The sequence below is a fragment of the Phyllobates terribilis genome, unplaced genomic scaffold (genome assembly GCF_046119375.1).
Source record: "Phyllobates terribilis strain yellow unplaced genomic scaffold, ASM4611937v1 Scaffold_2__4_contigs__length_985480577, whole genome shotgun sequence".
Lineage (NCBI taxonomy): Eukaryota > Metazoa > Chordata > Amphibia > Anura > Dendrobatidae > Phyllobates > Phyllobates terribilis.
Genome location: NW_027362762.1, coordinates 818,458,083 through 818,481,058, shown reverse-complemented (window position 1 = coordinate 818,481,058; position 22,976 = coordinate 818,458,083). Strand labels below are relative to the sequence as shown.

At 47.1% G+C, this 22,976-nt stretch overlaps 1 protein-coding gene across 2 annotated transcripts in view; it reads right to left on the bottom strand.

Annotated features, from left to right (window-relative positions):
* VTN (vitronectin) overlaps window positions 1-21,049 on the bottom strand; it is a 78,428-nt gene extending 57,379 nt beyond the window's left edge. The window contains exons 1-2 of one of the 2 annotated variants that reach the window (XM_073667665.1): window positions 20,893-21,049; window positions 17,082-17,201 (exon numbers count right to left, since the gene is read on the bottom strand). In XM_073667665.1, the coding sequence (XP_073523766.1) occupies window positions 17,082-17,201; window positions 20,893-20,959 (187 nt within the window). In that variant the 5' untranslated portion in view covers window positions 20,960-21,049. The remainder of the gene's footprint in view (window positions 1-17,081; window positions 17,202-20,892) is intronic. The other variant, XM_073667666.1, reaches the window with a different exon arrangement.
* Window positions 21,050-22,976: the final 1,927 nt, after the last annotated feature.

The window sequence follows — 22,976 nt, the reverse complement described above, 5'->3', positions numbered from 1 at the left end:
GTCTGGGATAGTGGGCTAAAAATTGCTGGACAACCAGGTTCAACACGTGAGCCATACAAGGCACGTGTGTGACATTGCCCCGGCGAAGGGCCGCACCCAGGTTTGCAGCATTGTCGCACACGGCCTTCCCTGGTTTCAGGTCCATTGGAGACAACCATTCATGAAATTGGTTCTCCAGAGCTGACCACAACTCCTCAGCTGTGTGACTCACATTCCCCAGACATTTCAAAGTAAAAACCGCCTGATGACGTTGAGCCCTACTGCCAGCATAGTAAGGAGGTGTGCAGGATCCCTTCTGCGCAGTTAGAAAGCTTGTGGCATGACCAGACAGGCTTTGGGTGCAGGTGGAAGACCGAGAGGAGGTTGAGGAGGCAGAAGCAGTGGAGGAACTTTGACATAAAGAGGATTGACGCACAACTCGTGGGGACGGCAAGACTTGGACAGCAGCCCCTTGTCCTGCTGTCACCATAGTTACCCAGTGCCCAATCAGCGACATGTAACGCCCCTGTCCATGCCTACTCGTCCAAGTGTCTGTGGTGAAATGCACCCTGTCACACACAGAGTTTCTCAAAGAAGCGGTGATGTTGTGTGCGACATGCTGGTGGAGCGCAGGCACACCTTTCTTTGAGAAGTAGTGCCGACTGGGCATCTGGTACTGGGGCACTGCGACGGACATAAGGTCTCGAAAATCCTCTGTGTCCACCAGGCGGAAAGGCAGCATTTCTGTAGCCAAGAGCTTGCAGATGGTGAAATTCAACCTCTTAGCTTTGTCATGGCTAGGAGGAAATGGTCTTTTACTTGTCCACATCTGAGGGACCGAGGGCTGGCTATTGTGCTTAGACGGGGTTGATAAGGGTGTCCCCGGCAAACTGCCGGTCTGTGAGGAAGATGCAGGCGGACATGTTAGGTTGCCTTGATCCAAAGGTGGTGCTATCGATGTCGGACAGCGCTCAACACCAGCTGGTGTTACCACCTCCAAAGAAAATGATGACCTGCCAATCACGCTGGCTGTTGCGGGTAAAGAGGTGGCAGGTCTGCGCCCCAAAACAGGTGTGACTGCTGTCCCCCCAGTCACAGAGGATGAAGAGGCCGCGGATGCACAAGATATTGCAGACGGTGGTTGGCCCGGCCGGCTAGGCCGCATTGTAGCACACTGAGCTTCCCACTGCAACTTATGCTTCATGTCCATGTGCCGGTTCATGCATGAAGTACTCAAACTATGTATTTTTTGGCCTCTACTTAGCTTTTGCTGACAAATGTTACAGATAACACGAGTTGGGTCATCTTTATCGATCTGAAAAAATGCCCAGGCTATGCAAGGCTTAGCACCCAGGCGACCTGAAGAGCCACCACGACTTGTGGTGAGAGGCAGAGTTGTGTTTGAGGATGCAGTTGTTGACGTGCTTCCAGTACTACGTCTCTGTCCAGGAAGGCGCAACCTGACCTCGTCGTCACTAGCATCTTCCTCCACCTCCTCTGCTGACCTCATCTCTTGGCTGACTGTGGGTTGACAGTAAGTGGGATCTCCAACCTCATCATCATCACCCTGTGCGTTATCACACCCGTCGTCCTCAGAGCCAACCTGTTCCTGCCCTGACAAAAAACTAAAGTTGTCGCTCCAATCAGGTATTTGAGTCTCATCATCGTCTTCCTCATTGTCTCCACCAACAGGAGTTACAGTTTGGGAATGAGGGTCTACATTATGGTCAGAACCTTCTGCGTCTGGTCCTGGATCCGACTCAAAGATTCTGGGCATCAGTGCAGATCATTTCCTCGTCTGGATTCACAGAAGCGCTGGAGTCGACCTCTGATTCCCAGGCTATAGTATGAGTAAACAGCTCTGCAGACTCAACCATCTGTTCTACCTCATACTCAGACGGGCAGCTGGAGATTTGGGAGCTGTGAGGAAGCAAGTGCGATTGGGGTGACACCTTTGAGGACTGGAGTATTTGTGATGTTGAAGTTGATGTGGAGGAGAGCCCACTTAAAGGAGCACTTGATATCCGTTGAAGCACCTGCTGTTTTTGTGCCTCATCTGGAATTTGTAGCGATTGGCGTGGCCGTAAGAAAGGGATCTTATCACATTGTCCGCTAAAAGAAGTAGACATTTTAGTTTGGCTGGAAGATGGTCTTTCTTCTGCAGATGTTACTGTTGCTTTAACACCTACCCCACGGGCACAACCTTTTTTCCCCTTCCCAACACGCCTATTCCCCTTTCCACCAGCAGCAGGCCTTTTTCCACTCATTTTGGTGGTTAACTAATTCACAACTCTGGAGTTGTTTGCACAAAAAAATAATGGATGGGAACCGAGCAGAGCTGAGTGGCCAAACTGTGGTATTAGGCCAAAACTATTGGCTGGGTTAGATGCAGAAAAAAATTATATTCAATTTGCAACCTGATGGAGGTCAGTATAGATGGACTAATAGAACAAGTCCCACACACAGCTAGAAGCCCAAATATTTTTTCAGAGGTAGATGCAGAAAAAAAAATATTCAGTTTGCAACCTGATGGAGGTCAGTATAGATGGACTAATAGAGAAAGTCCCACACACTGCTAGAAGGCCAAATATTTTTTCAGAGCTAGATGCAGACAAAAAATTATTTTGAATTTGCAACCTGATGGAGGTCAGTATAGGTGGACTAATAGAACAAGTCCCACACACTGCTAGAAGGCCAAATATTTTTTCAGAGGTAGATGCAGAAAAAAATTATATTCAGTTTGCAACCTGATGGAGGTCTGTATAGATGGATTAATAGAACAAGTCCCACACACAGCTAGAAGCCCAACATTTTTTCAGAGGTAGATGCATAAAAAAATATATTCAGTTTGCAACCTGATGGAGGTCAGTATAGATGGACTAATACAACAAGTCCCACACACAGCTAGAAGCCCAATATTTTTTCAGAGCTAGATGCAGAAAAAAATTATATTCAATTTGCAACCTGATGGAGGTCAGTATAGATGGAGTAATAGAACAAGTCCCACACACAGCTAGAAGCCCAAATATTTTTTCAGAGCTAGATGCAGATAAAAATTATTTTTAATTTGCAACCTGATGGAGGTCAGTATAGATGGACTAATAGAGAAAGTCCCACACACTGCTAGAAGGCCAAATATTTTTTTAGAGCTAGATGCAGAAAAAAATTATATTCAGTTTGCAACCTGATGGAGGTCAGTATAGATGGACTAATAGAGAAAGTCCCACACACTGCTAGAAGGCCAAATATTTTTTCAGAGCTAGATGCAGATAAAAATTATATTCAGTTTGCAACCTGATGGAGGTCAGTATAGATGGACTAATAGAGAAAGTCCCACACACTGCTAGAAGGCCAAATATTTTTTCAGAGCTAGATGCAGAAAAAAATTATATTCAGTTTGCAACCTGATGGAGGTCTGTATAGATGGATTAATAGAACAAGTCCCACACACAGCTAGAAGCCCAATATTTTTTCAGAGCTAGATGCAGAAAAAAATTATATTCAATTTGCAACGTGATGGAGGTCAGTATAGATGGAGTAATAAAACAAGTCCCACACACAGCTAGAAGCCCAAATATTTTTTCAGAGCTAGATGCAGATAAAAATTATTTTTAATTTGCAACCTGATGGAGGTCAGTATAGATGGACTAATAGAGAAAGTCCCACACACTGCTAGAGGGCCAAATATTTTTTCAGAGCTAGATGCAGAAAAAAATTATATTCAGTTTGCAACCTGATGGAGGTCAGTATAGATGGACTAATAGAGAAAGTCCCACACACTGCTAGAAGGCCAAATATTTTTTCAGAGCTAGATGCAGAAAAAAATTATATTCAGTTTGCAACCTGATGGAGGTCTGTATAGATGGATTAATAGAACAAGTCCCACACACAGCTAGAAGCCCAATATTTTTTCAGAGGTAGATGCAGAAAAAAATATATTCAGTTTGCAACCTGATGGAGGTCAGTATAGATGGACTAATACAACAAGTCCCACACACAGCTAGAAGCCCAATATTTTTTCAGAGGTAGATGCAGAAAAAAATTATATTCAGTTTGCAACCTGATGGAGGTCTGTATAGATGGATTAATAGAACAAGTCCCACACACAGCTACAAGCCCAATATTTTTTCAGAGGTAGATGCAGAAAAAAATATATTCAGTTTGCAACCTGATGGAGGTCAGTATAGATGGACTAATAGAGAAAGTCCCACACACTGCTAGAAGGCCAAATATTTTTTCAGAGCTAGATGCAGAAAAAAATTATATTCAATTTGCAACCTGATGGAGGTCAGTATAGATGGACTAATAGAATGATGCTATGCCCAAAAGATTTTACTTCACTAGGTGCAGTAAAAAAATTGGTATTCTATACACAGGTGGTATATCTTGCAACACAGATAGGCTACTCCACTGACTAACACACTCTGCAATAGGCCAAAAAGGATTAGCTTTGCTAGATTCAGACAAATGCTGTGAAAAAAACTTGCACAGCACTGGCACAGACCTGCCTGGCAAAAACTGATAGGAACTGATGTAACCTAGTCCTGAAAAGGACTCCAATTACAATTAGTCTTTACTCCCACAACCTATCTATTTAAGAGCACAGACCTGCCTGATACAAGTCGCAGGAAATGCTGTAACCTAGTCCTTAAAAGGACTGCAATCACAACTATTCCCTACTCCCAAGCTATCTGTAGATTTGTGCGAAAATTGGCTTGAAATTAACAAGGTATAGCGCACACAGCAACAGCGGTGCCGTCTAACACGCAGCTGCAGCAGTGAGAAAATGGTGGCGACGGGGAAAATGGCTTGGTCTTATAGGGCAAGGACATGTGACATACACTGCCAATGACACATGCCCTTGCTTGTGTGAAAAAAAGCACTTCGCTCCGTGTGTGCGCTGCTGATAGGCTGACAGATTGCACCTCCCCACTGCAAATGCGGGAAAGAGGAAAAAAAATGGAGATCTTCATTATTCCTGCAGAGATCCATCCCCTGCCCCTCCCCCCGCCCCGCTGTACACTCAAACTGCGTATTAACATTAATTTTCATCATTACTGAGAAAAAATCCAGTTATGATTTTGGTGCACGAACAGTTATCGAACATAACCTCGAACAGCCGAATTTTTCTCAAATCGTTCGTGTACGCCGAACGGCTCGAACACCGCCCAAAACAGCTCGAATTTGAGATTGGCGAACAGTTCGAGTAGAACAACGCTCATCTCTACTCGTGTTTGAAGGTTGCCTTTTCCAGACGGCATGTTTCAGCTCTTTCCAAAGATGCTCAATAGGATTTAGGTCAGGGCTCATAAAAGGTCACTTCAGAATAGTCCAATGTTTTCCTCTTTGCCATTCTCAGGTGTTTTTAGCTGTGTGTTTTAGGTCATTATCCTGTTGCAAGACCCATGACCTGCGACTGAGACCAAGCTTTCTGACACTGAGCAGCACATTTCTCTCTAGAATCCCTTGATAGTCTTGAGATTTTATTGTACCCTGCACAGATTCAAGACACCCTGTGCCAGATGCAGCAAAGCAGCCCCAGAACATAACAGAGCCTCCTTCATGTTTCACAGTAGGGACAGTGTTCTTTTCTTGATATACTTCATTTTTCTGTCTGTGAAAATAGAGCTGATGTGCCTTGCCAAAAACTTCCACTTTTGTCTCATCTGTCAATAGGACATTCTCCCAGATGCTTTGTGGCTTGTCAACATGTAGTTTGGCAAATTCCAGTGTGGCTTTTTTTATGATTTTTTTTCAACAATGGTGTTCTGCTTGGTTGTCTCCCATGAAGTCCACTTTGGATCAAACAACGACAGATGGTGCGATCTGACACTGATGTTCATTGAGCTTGAAGTTCGCCTTTAATGTCTTTAGAAGTTTTCCTGGGCTCTTTTGTTACCATTCGTATTATCCTTCTCTTTGATTTGTTATCAATTTTCCTCCTGCGGCCACGTGAAGGGAGATGGTCTACAGTCCCATGGATCATAAATTTCTGAATAATATGTGCAACTTTAGTCACAGGAACATCAAGCTGCTTGGAGATGGTCTTATAACATTTACCTTTAACATGCTTGTCTATAATTTTCTTTCTAATCTCCTGAGACAACTCTTTCCTTTGCTTCCTCTGGTCCATGTTGAGTGTGGTACACATGTGGCACCCCAGGGGTCTGGTTTTCCACAGTAATGTAATGTTATGTCTGAGAGCAGGTGGGAGGTCCTTTGGTCAGGGATCCTGTGCATGCCACACCTCCTGCCCAGTCTTGGGAGGGGAAGAACTTCCCCTGTATAAACCCGGGGCTGAGGCAGGGTGAGTCAGACAAGGAGAGTGGAGACAAGAAGCAGCATAGGAAACAGCAGAGTTACAAGGAGTCAGGGGCTGGCAGCTGTAAAGCTCGCCCTGACTAAGAAGATTCTTTACCGGACCCGGCGTCCGAGGCTGTGGGGACTAACTCCTACCCAGCAGCAGAATCCGTCAGGCAGGGGATTTCAGGTCCTCTGGCCCAGAAGCCCGAAGGCACGGTCACACGCGTGGGACCAGCACCGCCATCGTGGAGCGGAAGCCATTAGAAGGCCCCGAGTCACCGGCCATACGGGTGAGCACCACACGGTACACTCAGGGACGTGGGCTACTTACATCAGCTTCTAGCAAGGTAGCCAGAAGAGTACAGTCAGTTTGGGAGGCCTACAACTACGCCTGGCCAGGGGAGATCCCATCTGCTCAAAGACTGACCAGGCCCCGTTTGCTAGCAAGTACTCCGGGAGGGTCTGTCGTTGTTACCAGTAAAAGACCCTGAACTACACCGTACCGTCTCTGAGTGGTTCCTGCTACCCCCATCATCCACGTCGGCTGCCCTGAGGCCATACCCCTCCCGTTGGGGGTTATACTACCACCGGCCTCAGCGGTCTGCCCTGCAGCAGCAGCTTCCTGGCTGCACTCAACGGGTGGCGTAGTCATCAACTATTTACTACGAATACATCGCCGCTCAGTTTGACTCCCTGGGCACGGACCGGGTCGCCGCCACAAGACTACAACCCTCAAGAGATCCGGCTCCGGGTAAGCTCCCGCGTGCGCATCGCAGCGCGACACAGGCCCAGGGGCGCGTCAACTTTGGCGTAGTCGGCAGGATTTCGTGCCCGCAACCACCGGGTACTGCGTGCCTGAAAAGCAAAGACTGTTCAAACTTACCAGTGGTGAAGATTCCCGCCATCCGCGAAGTTTTCCCGCCATCCGGCGCCATCTTCGACCTTCTTCCCGCCATCCGTGGAGTTTTCCCGCCATTGGACGCCATCTTGAGGACGCGCGCGGGAAGAAGAGGGGCGTGGACTCCGAAAGCGCGCGAGAACTGAAGCCCCGCCTCACGTCCGGACGTTGCGTAAGGTCCTGGAAGGAGCCCAGCAGACGCCGACGTCACAGGAGCGCGACGGAAGGTCCTCAACCCTGACGATCCACTGCGGAGCCGCGGCCTACGGAAGAGGATCATCGCAAGGTAGGCCACGGTCCACTAGGGGGGAGGAAGATGTCGGATACGGAGGAGAGCTTCACTGCCTCAACCCCCGCCAGCGCTACCGCTGCTGCAGTTATGCCCTTCACCATGCCCTATATCCCGGGAGCAGCTTGGCTACCCCAGTACTCAGGGGAGTCACATACCCTGCATGACTTTAGAGAAAAGCTGGATAGCCTCTTCCAGGTGTACCCCCTCACAGAAGAGCAAAAAGTGAGCATCCTGGTGGCCCAACTAACAGGGGCAGCCAAAAGGGAAGTAAAATCCTGGCCACCTGGGAGGAAGACTGTCGCAGGGATACTAACCCGGCTGAAGGACACCTTTGATACCCGCACCTCAGCCGAGATTAAGCTTAGATTCTACGGGTGCAAGCAGCGAGCGCATGAGAGTATAAGGGACTATGCACTAAACCTACAAGAGGCCCTGAGGGCCATAAAGCAGACCGACCCTGATGGGGTGGGAAACGAGGACAGGCTGTTGACTGAACAATTTATAGAGGGTTTATATTGCAATGCCCACCGAACCCAGTTGCGGGCAATGGCCTTACAGGATCCCCATCTGGACTTTGCACAGTTCAAGGACAGAGCCATCCGGGTGCTCCGAGAACCGGCACCAGGTGGCGTTGTGACCCACAGACGCCCCACTACCACTTACTACCAGGAGGCGGCGCCCTTGTCAGCAGGGCCTGTGGGAGCTGATGCGCAGGCTTTGGACAATGACCCGGCTCCAGACCTACACCATCAGGTCCAAGAGCTAGCTAAGAGCGTTGCTGCTTTAACCCGAACTGTGCAGTCTTTACAGGTTTCCACCCCAGGGAAGATCCAGCTGGCATCCGGACCGGAGGACATCCCGTGGCGTCGACCAAGGAGGACCCCACCGGCCAGAGGAAGACCCAGTGACCGATACAGCGAGGACGGACGACCCATCTGCCGCCGCTGCAATCAACCCGGACATATGGAAAGGTACTGTTCTTTAAACGGGCACAACCTGGGGTAGAGGGCCAACCCCCAGGAAAAAGATCACCAGGCCCATCGAACTGGCGCGACAGATATGTGGGAGGACGTCCAGTCTTGCCTGTGGTACTGGATGGCATTCCCATGAGTGCCCTACTGGACACCGGGTCACAGGTCACCACCATCCCGTACGTGCTCTTCAAGCAGTACTGGAATGACTCGGATATTACCCGCTACCCCGACGACGACTTGAGTATCATCGCCAGCAATGGTCAGCCCGTGCCACAGATCGGATTTAAAGAGGTGACCATCAAAATTGGTAGAGTCGAACTGGCCGCACAGGGACTGATCATTGTAGATATTGATAAACATGAGAGTCACCCAAAAATAACTCTAGGAACTAATGTAATTGAAAATTGTCTTGCAGAGGTGATTTTCCTTTTACAGCAGGTTGCCAAGAATGCCAGCTCCGGCGAGCAGCGGGTGCTCCAGAAAGAGATCTGGGCACTGATGCAACGGCAACAAGTGGAACTCTCCGGCGGTGAGATTGGTAGCGTAAGAATGTGTGACCCTTTTTCCTATTGCCATGCCCCCAAAAAGTGAAATGATGATTTGGTGCCGGGCAGCTATTGGTCTGAGAGGTAGAGATTACCAGGCAATGGTAGAACCAGTTTACTCAGACAGTAGGCCCACCATTTTGACAGCACGGGGGGTCGTCAATGTACGCCATGGGAGGGTGCCCGTTCGCATAATAAATATCGGGGAGAGGGAAGTGTACCTGCCCCGGTATGCCACGCTAGCCAAATTATATATCACTAATCAAAATTCTATACAATCTGTGGAACCCTTGCCTCCATCTCACCCGGAGGAAGGTAACGGCTCTAAGAAAGACATGGAGGACTGGTGTCAGCAACTACATCTGGGTACTGACTCCACTCCCTCACATCAGAAACAAGGAGTCTATCGGGTGGTTCAAGAGTATGAGAGAGTGTTTAGTAAACACCCGTTAGACTTCGGGCGAGTCAAGGGGGTAGAACATCGCATCCCCACGGGAGATCATCCTCCCATAAAAGAGAGGTATCGACCCGTACCCCCTGCACATTACCAACACGCCAAGGGGATGCTTAGAGACATGAAGGAGGCTGGGGTAATCCGGGATAGTTGTAGCCCCTGGGCAGCCCCATTAGTTTTAGTCAAAAAGAAAGACAACACCATGAGGATGTGTGTAGATTACCGGAAAATCAACCGTATCACACACAAGGATGCGTACCCCTTACCAAGGATAGAGGAGTCATTGGCTGCTTTAAGATCTGCTAACTTCTTCTCTACCTTGGATCTCACTAGCGGGTACTGGCAGGTTCCTGTAGCAGAGGCGGACCGGGAGAAGACCGCATTCACCACCCCGATGGGACTTAGCGAGTTCACCTGCATGCCGTTCGGACTCTGCAACGCACCAGGAACCTTCCAACGCCTAATGGAGTGTTGTCTGGGCCACAGAAACTTCGAGACGGTCCTGTTGTACCTGGACGATGTCATCGTATATTCCAAGACGTATGAGGACCACCTGAAACACCTGGCGGAAGTGTTCGAGGCTCTGGCGAGTTACGGCCTAAAGGTGAAACCCTCCAAGTGTCACCTCCTGAAACCAAAGGTGCAGTACCTGGGACACGTAGTGAGCGCTGACGGAGTGGCTCCCGACCCTGATAAAATCACCGCAATTAAGGAATGGCCAAGCCCCTCCAGCGTAAAGGAAGTGCGGCAGTTCCTCGGGTTGGTAGGCTACTACCGAAGGTTTATTCCCGGTTTCACCAAAAAGGCAGCACCTATGCAGGACCTCCTGATAGGCCAGTCCCGGAAGGCCAAGAACCAGAAGCCGCCCTTCAAATGGGAAGAGCTGGAAGAAGAGTCCTTCCGCCAGCTGAAGATGGCCCTCACGGGGGACGAAATCCTGGCGTACCCGGATTATAGCCAGCCCTTTATCCTCTACACCGACGCCAGTAACATCGGGCTAGGAGCCGTACTGTCCCAGATCCAGCAGGGGAAGGAACGAGTAATCGCCTACGCCAGCCGAAAACTGCGACCCACCGAAAGGAACCCCGAGAATTACAGCTCATTTAAGTTAGAGTTCCTGGCCGTAGTATGGGCAATCACTGAGCGCTTTAAGCATTACCTCGCTTCTTCCCGGTTCACCGTGTACACGGATAACAACCCGCTGACACACCTGGACACGGCAAGACTCGGTGCCCTGGAGCAGAGGTGGATGGCCCGTCTGTCCAACTACGAGTTCACAATTAAATACCGGGCAGGACGCTCCAATACCAACGCGGACGCCCTGTCCAGGATGCCCAACCTGCCGGACGGAGGAGAAGATCCGGAGGGACTGGAAGAAGTTGAACTCCCTGCGTTCCACCGTCATGGGACTATTCAGTATTCCCACCGGGTAAGGAGTAAGCAGGCTGCTACGTTGAACCCCTTACCCCACTACAACTGGGCGGAAACGCAAGACAGCGACCCTGCCGTCCGACTGGTGAAGGAGATGCTGACTCGGCCGGAGGCTCGCCTTGAACTAGACGCTCCGGAGGAAGCCAAACAACTATGGGCAGAGAAGAGTCGACTGTTCCTTTACAAAGGGAAGTTGTGCCGCAGAATGGTTAACTCCCGGACGCATGAATTACTCTGGCAAGTAGTGGTGCCACGAAGAGACGCAGCCATGGTGATGGAGGCATACCACGACGGAGCTGGACACTTTGGGTGGAAAAAGCTGGAGTTCCTGCTGCGCGAGCGGTTCCACTGGGTAGGCATGAGGGGAACCATCGAGAAGTGGTGCAGAGATTGTGGCCCGTGCAACCTGAGAAGGAAGGACCGAGCCAGCCAGAAGACTCCCCTGCAGTCCATCGTCACCCGGCAACCGTTGGAACTGGTAGCCTTGGATCATGTAAAACTGACCCCAAGCAGAAGTGGCTACGTCTACGCGTTAACCATCGTGGATCATTACTCCCGGTTCTTGGTTGTCGTCCCCGTCAAGGACTTAACGGCTCAAACAGCAGCTAGAGCCTTCCAGCAGCACTTCTGCCGTCCACACGGGTACCCAGACCAAGTGCTGACGGACCAGGGACCTGCCTTTGAAGCGGAGGTCTTTCAGGAATTCTGCAATCTGTATGGCTGCCGGAAGATAAGGACGACACCCTACCATCCGCAGACTAATGGACTTTGTGAAAAAATGAACCAGGTGGTAATGGATCTTCTAAAAACGTTGCCCCTGGAAGAACGCAGTCTGTGGCCTGAAAAGTTGCCCGATCTGGTGGACCTATACAACCACATCCCGGTAGGTTCCACCAACTGTACCCCGGCTTACCTAATGAGGGCAAGACCTGGTAAGTTACCTGTTGACCTGGAAATGGGAGTCCTGACCCCCGAGGACACTTCACCAGAAACAGACTGGGACACAGAGAGGCAGCAGCAATACCGGAGAGTACAGGAGAGCGTGGAGCGAAGTCTCTGTCAGGCTAGGGAAAGACAAGAGAAAACTTACAACCAGTATGCTCCCGCTGTTCCCCTGGTACCCGGAGAGCAGGTCTTGAAGAGGAAGAGACGGCTCCACAAGTTGGACGACCAGTGGGAGAAGGACCCGTACACCGTACTGCCCTCAAGCCACGAAAACCCGAAGGTCTGTACCATCAGTAAAGACGGAGGGGAAACCACAGCCATTGTATCCCGGGACCACCTGAAGAAGTGTCCCGAACAACTGAGGAACCCTGAAGAGGAACAAGAAGACCATCGACCCGTAGAGGAAAGGGAAGATATGGTTAGTACCGTGCTCGGGGACTTCCCTCGGTCTTGGACTCAAGTCAATGGTGCAGTTGTGGTACCCGTACTCACCTTTCTCCAACCATCATCCCAAGAACCTATGGAGCAACCGGTAGAGCTGGAAGAACAGCCGGTCCAGGAGGCAGAAGACTCTACACAAGCAGACCCGGAAAATCAACCCTCTGCTTATAGTGAGCCTGCCATACCCCTAGTGAGCCAGAGGGCCCATAGACAGCTGCCCAGTTTACCCTTGACAGCTCCTACACCCTGTAGTTCAGGGCCAGACAGTCAGCTCCGTAGGTCCACTAGGGCCACTAGAGGCCAGCTACCCGCACGTTGGAGGATCTAAATGTTTAAGCTATCTTATAATGTTTACTTGGTTATAGTTGCTTGTGTATAATTTTGTGTTTCTAGTTCTTTTTAGGAGTCCTTGGTGGATTTACCGGGAATCCTTGTACATAGTTGGAGCGTAACCCAGGATGGACTAGAGACTGTTAAGGACTCGGGGTAGGACAGACCCCTACCTGGTTACGTCTCCCTGTTTTGGTGAAATGGACACCTTGCTTTTCAAAACTGCACCCGGTTGCGGACACGCCGTAACCATCTTATATGTTTTCTTATTGTATTATTAATGTTTTTGCCTTGTTATGTTTTTCTAAATGTGTTTAGTCCCGGAGTACTAAATTTCACTAGGGGGGAATGTGGCACCCCAGGGGTCTGGTTTTCCACAGTAATGTAATGTTATGTCTGAGAGCAGGTGGGAGGTCCTTTGGTCAGGGATCCTGTGCATGCCACACCTCCTGCCCAGTCTTGGGAGGGGAAGAACTTCCCCTGTATAAACCCGGGGCTGAGGCAGGGTGAGTCAGACAAGGAGAGTGGAGACAAGAAGCAGCATAGGAAACAGCAGAGTTACAAGGAGTCAGGGGCTGGCAGCTGTAAAGCTCGCCCTGACTAAGAAGATTCTTTACCGGACCCGGCGTCCGAGGCTGTGGGGACTAACTCCTACCCAGCAGCAGAATCCGTCAGGCAGGGGATTTCAGGTCCTCTGGCCCAGAAGCCCGAAGGCACGGTCACACGCGTGGGACCAGCACCGCCATCGTGGAGCGGAAGCCATTAGAAGGCCCCGAGTCACCGGCCATACGGGTGAGCACCACACGGTACACTCAGGGACGTGGGCTACTTACATCAGCTTCTAGCAAGGTAGCCAGAAGAGTACAGTCAGTTTGGGAGGCCTACAACTACGCCTGGCCAGGGGAGATCCCATCTGCTCAAAGACTGACCAGGCCCCGTTTGCTAGCAAGTACTCCGGGAGGGTCTGTCATTGTTACCAGTAAAAGACCCTGAACTACACCGTACCGTCTCTGAGTGGTTCCTGCTACCCCCATCATCCACGTCGGCTGCCCTGAGGCCATACCCCTCCCGTTGGGGGTTATACTACCACCGGCCTCAGCGGTCTGCCCTGCAGCAGCAGCTTCCTGGCTGCACTCAACGGGTGGCGTAGTCATCAACTATTTACTACGAATACATCGCCGCTCAGTTTGACTCCCTGGGCACGGACCGGGTCGCCGCCACAAGACTACAACCCTCAAGAGATCCGGCTCCGGGTAAGCTCCCGCGTGCGCATCGCAGCGCGACACAGGCCCAGGGGCGCGTCACACACCATGTCACCAAACAGCACAGTGAGTATCTGCAGCCCTATATACATGCCCGCTGACTGATTACAAGATTGTAGACACCTGTGATGCTAATTAGTGGACACAACTTGATTAAACATGTTCCTTTTGTCACATTCATTTCAGGGGTACCATCATTTCTGTCCAGGCCTATTTCATGAGTTTATTTTTTTTTTTTAAATCTGTGGCAGCAGGGCTGAGAAGCAATGTCTGACTTTCATTTGTTCATTTTCATAGATTTTTAATTTATTATTACTTTTGTCAGATTCAAGTTATTTCTGTGACCATTGTGGGTTTTTCTTTCATTAAACGAGGGGTACCAACAATTTTAACCACGTGTGTATATAGTAGTGCATTATTATAGCGTGACTTAATGGTTAGTGAGGGTCTTTTGATAGGAACTTGACATACAGTACTTATATTTTCCTTTTTATTTCTACTCCTAGTAAATGTCTTGTCTGGGTTCTTAAAAAAATACCATGATGACTAATGCTACCAAGTATAAGTAGACTGAGATCCAAAAATTCAGGGGAGTCACAAACTTTGCAAATTGTTTTACAGAAGGTTATAAATTGTACCCACCCTCACAGCTTTTAAATGCAATGAACTGAAATTTGGGTCTGCCCATTGTAAACAATTGTTCTGGTACATAGTAAGCTTGATATGATAGATATAATCACAATAAAAGATCTATCTGAAAGCCATCATCATCCACAAAATAAGGTAGAACTTCTTATCTGTTATTATTAGAGATTTGCAGCACTTGAATGGAACCTGACTGCTTCTCCATGGCCCCCAAACCACCATCATGCATTTATTGCTATCTTTATACCCTCCCTAACAAGCCCTTTTAGTGTCATATTGATTTCTTCATATGCCAACAAGTCAATTTTATAACTGCAGTGGCGATATTCTAATTACTGGGTGACTAGTTTTGAGGGCGTTGTTTTCCCCAGACTAATCATGTTATCACTCACATGTGGGTATGACTTGTATGGAGGTGTTACCGCCGGCTTTTTACAGATCCCTGCTTCCCTGACAATGGGCAGTAAGTGCGAATGCCCAGGAAGGCAGCAGTGGAGCAGGACATAGCCAGCTATTACCGCCGGCTCTGCAGATCTTCAGGCTGGCTGTGTCCTACATCCCTGCTGCTTCCCTTGGCTTGTCGGGACGTCAAGTGTGCGTCATGCAGGAAAGTAATGACCATGTGGGGTCTACTAATCAGTAGAGTCACTGAGGCTCTCACAAGACCAATGGTTTAGGGCCTGAAAATCTTTTTGCTCAACTCTAGTTAATGTCCACACCTCAAAAAATAGCATGCCTGTTAGTTAGTCTTGGAAGAATGTGGAAAACCATTAGTTTTGTCCTTGATTAGATTCAAGCTGTTAATTAGATACATGGCTCTGGATTGTATCACACTTGATTGGAGTAGATGCACAGTTCAGTGGACCGTATCACAACATATCATAATAGTATTAGATACATGGTGATTACTGTGATCTGAGGGGTCCTTCATGTCATTACGGTTGAAACTTTCAGATCATAGTAATAATTGGTGAGTAGTGAGCACAGGTCAGGGCACAAGGGCTGGAGTGGTGATTTCATCCAGTGCCATGTACTCACCTCTGGATGAAGTCACAGCTGTATCCCTGGTGCCTAGATCTGGTGAGCACTCAATGGTAACTGTGACCTAAGCGCTGCCGCCGCAAGGATATGACTGCTCCGCACAGATCACAGTAATTACCGGTCAGTACTCATCAGGTTTGGACACCAGGGCTGCGGAGGTTACTTCATCCAGCGGTTTCATCCACATATCACTAAATTAAATCACTGCCACAACACTGGTGCCCGGACTTGGTGAGCGAGCGCTTATTAATTATTACTATGATATGAGTGGCCCAAATACATTACAGCTCTGCTCAGATCACAGTAATTACAGGTGGCAGAGGAAAATTGTAGCCATTGTAGCGAATAGCACTTGGTTACAATAAAATGGTGTCTGGCGCCACCTATAGTTGTGAACTGGGGTGAGCTCAGCTCACAGCTGAGGCAGCAACAGTATAGGAGATAGGTTCAGTCACCGACCACAGTCTCCTATGGCCGGGGCTTGACACATTTCCTGTGTGCAAGGCCACGGCCCCACTATCAGTGTTTGGTCAGTATTTTTTTTTCAGGAGTGGGAGACAAAACCAGGTGAGGAACAATCAGAGAAAAGCTATAATAGAAACAAGTCACCAATTCTGCATTTATTATACCTTTTCTCTGATTGTTCCTCACCTGGTTTTGGCTCCCACTCTTGAGAAAAAATACTGACAGAATACTGACCAAATACTGATAGTGGGGCCGTGGCCTAAGTGTCATGCTCTGGCACTGAAGCTGCATTTACAGTGCAAGATAATCAGGAAGAAATGTTTTTAAAAACCTTAATTTCATGATACTCTTGCAGTGTAAACAGGCTGCTGATCACTCGATGAACAGACAAAATGCTTGTTCATCAGGTGAAATGATCTTTTGCGCAGTGCAAAAAAATCATTATTGGCAGTGTGGAGAACCATGGCAGCGCACTGAGCGATCAGTTACAGATCTCTCTGTGCGTATCGTTCACTTTGGTCTACCTGTCTAAACAGACATTTAAACAACCACTGACCAGTAAAGGTTTTACCGATCAGCGGTCGTATTGTAAGTTAAAGAGTTAAAAAAAATTTTTATGCCATTTAATTTCATATACTTATTAATAAACTTTTTAACGTAAATTCAAACCATTTTTCTTTTAAAAGAATTTGTGACACATTCGCTTTCAATAACAAAAAACTTTGGCATCACTGTATTTCTACTGACCTGGAGAATTATACTGCTGGTTCATTTTTACCACATAATGAATACCATAAAAAAAAAATCCAAACAATATAATGGCGGAATTGTTTTTTTTTTTTTTTTTTTTCAATCATTCTTATTTTTCAAAAATGTGGGGATTTTTCAGTTTATTATGTAGTAAAATGATGTTATTCAACATTCATCCAGCAGAAAACAAGCGCTCATAAGGCTATGGCAATAGGAAAATAAAAATGAGATGGAAAAAGAGGAGGAAAAACTGCCGTGCAAAAAAAAAAAAATTTGCCTGATCGTGTGGTTTTTTTTGGATTGACAGACTCCCATTAAATTCTTACCTTTTGGTTTGCAGACTGAAATGTAATCGTGGCAGCAACTCTTGTAGTATATGCATAAGTTATCACATTGACATTTCTTGCCACCATTAAATCCTTCTAAACATCGCCCTACACAGGACTCTGCAACAAGGAAAAATCTAATTCAGACACGTTACAATGTGTGAAAGTTGAAGTTATCGTAACAGTTTCCGTATGACACCAAGAACACATACTACTGATAATCAGCCAGAGATCCAGATTCTTGTAGGATAGTCACAAGTGCAGCCATGATAGGGGGTAGGACATTTCTCCATGGAATTAGACAGACCAATATTTTGTCTCTATATGTGTTTAAAAACTTCAGTAAGTGCTACAATATTGGAGGCACTCACCTCCTCCCACTACTGTCTGCATGGATAGTTCATCAGGACGCCTATTCTTTATGGCAGCTAAAATAAATGGAAGTTAATGGACAGAAAAGTGTCCATAGACTAAGGCCTCCTTCACGCGTCCGTGTTTCCAGCACATGTAGTACATGTGGTGTCTGTTTTTTTCACGGATCCCACACGTACCCATTATAGCCTATGGTGCTAATCCCATGTCTGTGCTTTTACATGGACCGCGTGTCCATACAAAAGACACGGAGACATGTCAGTTTTTTTCCGGCAGCATGGATGACAAAGGTCAGTACAAGTCTGTGGGTCTGTGAAAAATACATACAGCATCCGTGTGCCATCCATCTTTAACACTGCAAAGTATAGGAGAAGCTTTATAATTTCTTTCTTTCTTTATTCATACTGGAACACTGATGATCACACTGATGGTAAAAACGGACACACGGATGGCATACTGATGTCACACTGATGACACCAGTACTGGTTTCTCACATAGTTGTTTTATACGGACATGTGAAGGAGGCCTTATACAGTCTTTAGGAAAACATGAACTACTGCGTCTCCACCAGAAACTTGAGCGTTATCTTTAAAGGAGTTCTCCACTACTAGGACAACCCCTTTTTGATCTAAATGTTTGTCCCTGATAATATAAAAAAGGTTATACTCACCTCCCATGTCGGTGCCGTTCCCGCGGTGTCAGCACTCGTGGTCCGGGGCTCTCGTGCGGTGTTGGGACATGTGACCGCGGCGCCCAATCAGCGCTGGCGTCACTGTCTCCACCTTCGGACAACTCGAACATGAACATGAAGTCCTGGCTGTAGCTGATCTCTCACTTCCTCTTCGTGTTCAATTTGTCCGAAGGCTGGGACAGTGATGGGCAACGGCGTCACAACAACCGCACGGGAGCCCCGGGGAGAGCGAGTGCCAACACCGCGGGAACGGCGCCGGTACGGGAGGTGAGTATAAGTTTTTTTTTATTTTATGGGGGCCAAACGTGGGGTATGAGAAGGAGTTGTTCAAGTAGTGGATAACTTCTTTAATGAACATCCTGCATTCTAATAATAATGAAATTCTGCTGTTTTTCCCGATCCATGGGCAGTATGTACCAGACACGGGCAGCATGATCTCAGTCACAAATGTTGAACTTTGAAATACTGCTACGTTTCAGAAAAAAATCATGGCTTAAAACCAATCAGGGACCAAGCTGCACAGGAGACTAGTTGGACAGACGGGTCCATGGTGGCTTTTACCCGCCCGCTACCTTGGAGTAACAGGTCTCTTCATACACGCGCATGCAGGGAGAGATCTGTCAGTCGCTGGCTGCGGGAGGGAAGAAGCAACCAGGAACCCGCCTGTCCGACTAGTCTCTGACAGCTTTCAAAGAATGTTTTTCTCTGAAATGCTGCAGTGTTTCAGAATTAAACATATATGACTCAAAACATACAGCCAGGGCCTGATATATGCTGTACTGGATGGGGCAGCATGCATCAGCTGTCAGAGTCCCTTTAACTTCCTTTGCCTTGTCTTCTGCCCTAGACAGAATCATATTTTGTGGACGGTTACTTTCCTTCATCACTTGTTCCAACAAACCCATCAGTCATATTTTTGTAAAGTTGTTATGTCCATGATGACATTTTATTGTCGCAACATTTAACATTGGTATCTAATCCAAAGCCCTTTGATCGTCATGTCCTTGTCCGGTTCAGTCACATGCTTATTTGCAGTTTCTGCACATCTGTTGACTCTGAGAAGGTCAATGCCCCTTGTTATTTCTATAAAAAGGAATGGGATTTTCCATATCCTAAGTTTTAGAACTGTGAAATAATATAAATAATAATAATAATAATAATAATATAGAGAAAGGCATAAGTAAATCACATTGTTTCATGTAAGATAACAGTACTTCATTACCTAGCTTATTCTTTTACAACTAATTTTGTAATGTTCTAATGCATCCAGTATAAAAAAAAGAAGTTCCTGGCAAACAGTGTTGATAAAAAATAAAAAAATATCCCTCTTAATATCCTATTAGTTGCTCTGCAGAAAGGCTACTATGGTTTACAATGTAACATGAATCCTTGGCATTAGTGTTTGAGCTGAACAAAATCGCGTTATGCAACGGAACATAAAGGAGTTACCCCTCAAATAATATTATGTTTAGTAAAATAAAGCACATAATGATATACGTGTTGCATATTGAGAAGACGCTGACCGTGTACAATGACGTCCTTCTCCTCTGACAAGTCAAAGATGAGGAAACTGAGCAGAGAAACGCACAAGCTTGGCCGCCTCTAAACACTTAGGGCTCATTCAGACATCAGTTTTTCACATGTTTCTTCTATCAGGGTTTTTCACGGATAGAACATACACCAATGGTAGTTTATGATATCTGTATAGTTTTGCTCTCCGAGTGGTCGGCACAGAATAAAATACACTTGTCCGACTTTGAACTGCATTTTGGATCAATCCATGTGCGGTCCATTTTTCACAGACTCCAAGATATGAGAATGTTGAGAAACCTTCATCAGTTTTTTTTCCATCCAAGAAAAACTGATTAAAATCTGATAAAAAGAACTTATGAAACTCAGACCGTACAAGAAAATCACTGGAGACTGAATGAGCCCTATGGCCACGTTCACACGTTCAGTATTTGGTCAGTTTTTTACATCAGTATTTGTAAGCCAAAACTAGAAGTGGGTGATAAATACAGAAGTGGTGACGTATTTCTACTATACTTCTCTGACTGCTCCACTCCTGGTTTTGGCTTATAAATACTGATGTAAAATACTGACCAATACTGATAGTGTGAACGTGGCCTAAGTAAGAGTTTATAATAGAGGTAATCCAGGTAGAAATAATGAGTTATAACATTGTGTTTCACAGACATTGAAATTTGGCCGAAAACTCATCTTTACCAAACTGTAGCTGCTCCTGTGTTATGTGGTTTGGTAAATCTTACTCCTGGTACTTTTATGCAATGTCGGCCATTTACAAAAATGTACTTAAAACCTCTTTAAGTAGAATTTAATACACTAAAGCTACAGCCTTAGGCCTCGTTCACACGTCTGTGTTTAAACACGTTTGTGAAGAAATGGTACCGGTGTTACCTGTGTTTTGGATCAGTACATGGTCCGTGTTTAAATTTTTGCCATCAGTGTTTTTCACGGGTGGATAAATAAATAAATTACAAGGCTTCTATCAATTGCAATGTTACATACAGACCGCACACTGATGCCATTCATGTGCTGTACGTGTTTTTCACAGACCCATAGACTTGTATTGTCCCTTTCAATTCATGATGCCGGAAAAAACAGACATGTGAATAGCACCATAGACTATAATTGGTGTGTGTTTTGTCAGTGAAATAAACGGATACAACACGGATGTGTGAATGAGGCCTTAGAGATAGACAAAACCTCATTTGTTTGCCCACCTACCTTCTGCAGCCTGGGCAAAGCATGCTGCCCCCCAGAGCAGCAGAGCAGGGAGCAGCGGAGCTCTCATCACTGGACCCTCTGACACCCGTCTATGATGTGCTCTCGGACCTCTGCTTTTATCCGCCTCACTGTTTGATATTTCATCACTCTTGTTTGCGCACATCAACAAATGACAAGATTTTTCTATACTCCCCCGCACCCCCCACCTCTGTATTCCTGGTATACGGGAATCTTTTCCCAGTAAAGATATTATTCATAGGTATTATTAGCTTTTAGGCTGGGTGCCCACGTAGCGTTTTTCAAGCGTTTATGCTGCGGAATTTCCGCAGCGTAAACGCTTGTGAAACGCTAGGTAATCCGCACCCCATGGTCCCCAAGGGGATTCCGCAAGTTCTATGCACATGCTGCGGATTTTTCCTCAGCGTTTATGCTGCGCTCAAAAATCCGCAGCATGTCATTTAATTTTGCGTTTCCGCAAGCGGAATTGCCTTTTGCAATGCATTAAAACACGCAAGGCAATTCCGCATGTGGAAATCGCACGATAAACGCGCGAAAAACGCATTTTTAATTGCAGAAATGAAGCAGAAATTTTCTGCTTCATTTCTGCAACATGGGCACATAGCCTTAAAGTTTAACTTTGTGTTTTATGAAGATTATATATAAATGTAGATGTATTTTGATTTAAAGGAAAGTGTGTCAATTTTTTTTAATTGTTAGGACTTTTACTTTAAAAAGTTTATTTATAAATGTATAAAATTAAATGTTGTATTTTTTTTTTATAACTTTTTTCCTGAGACGTTGAGGGCTGCCATATTTATTTGTTGGTGTGTGTTAGAGCACGACATTTACTCAGCGAATGCAGCTGCCTCTTTTAGGAGCCTGTCTGTGCCCAACCCTATCTCCTAGCCTGTGGCTGTATCACCTGTAAACTGGGCCCGCTTCTGGGTGTGCTCAGTTCACAGTTGTAGGTGGAGCTCGGCACCATCTTCTTATAGTAGCTCAGTTGGGTTACAATTTCCCTCTTTCATCTGTAATTGCTGTCATCTGAGCAGTGCCGTCATGTCATTGCAGCGCTCAGAAGACAGTAATGAGGGGTGAGTGCTTATCAGGTCGATGTACTAGTGCTGCAACGGTGATTTCATCCAGTGACATGTACTCACCGTTTTCACGCCGGTAACTCGCACACCATCTTATCGGCATTATACTCGCTGTGTTCAACGTTCTGCTCCACCCAGTGTCAGGCCATCGCACTGAACTGCCTCTTGCAGCACTCCCGGGTCTGCTGCATTCCCCTGTTGCTGGTGAGTCTCTACCTGGCTATAAGGAGGCACAGCCAGACTCTGCAGAAATTTAACTCACTGTATCCTGCAGAGTTTTGCTTCCCTAGTCGATCCCATGAGAGCATTCAATATATTATGCAGCTCCTTCTTCCACACCTTGCCTGTAGTTAGGTTCTAGTTTCAGTCTGTCTCTAGTTTCCTGCCAAAGTGTATTATCGTTTGACTCTCCTGTTACTGACCTGGCTTGTTTACTTGTTCTGACTGATCTCTCCGCTCCTGACCTTGGCTTCATATTCTGAATCTGTGCTGCCCGCCCCTACCCTGTACTGACCACGTCTCTGTCTTTGCCCTCAATGCTTCGCCTTGTGCCTGACCCTCCGGTCAGCTGCTGCAGGTCCGAGCACTGCTCTGGACTGGCACGTGGTGACTACTGATGACTACCCTAATGGCCCAAGCCTATCCTCACTATCGGAGGCTCTAGTGAAGGCCAGGTAGTTACATAGTCAGGCCCCTCCAGAGTAAGCCCAGCCAGTGGCGCAGTGGGTCCACACCAACTGCCATCACAACTGCTGGATGGAGTCACTGACATAATCTTGGTGCCCAGACCTGGTGACAGCTCACTACTGTGATCTGAGGGAAGCTGTCATGTCCTTGCGGTGCACAGATCACAGTAATAACCAGTGAGTGCTCATCAGATCCAAGTACCAGGGCTGCAGCGGTGACATCATCCAGCGGAGAGTACACATCTCTGTATGAAATCACCGCTGCAGCCCTGGTGCCCGAACCTCGTGAGCACTTAGTGTG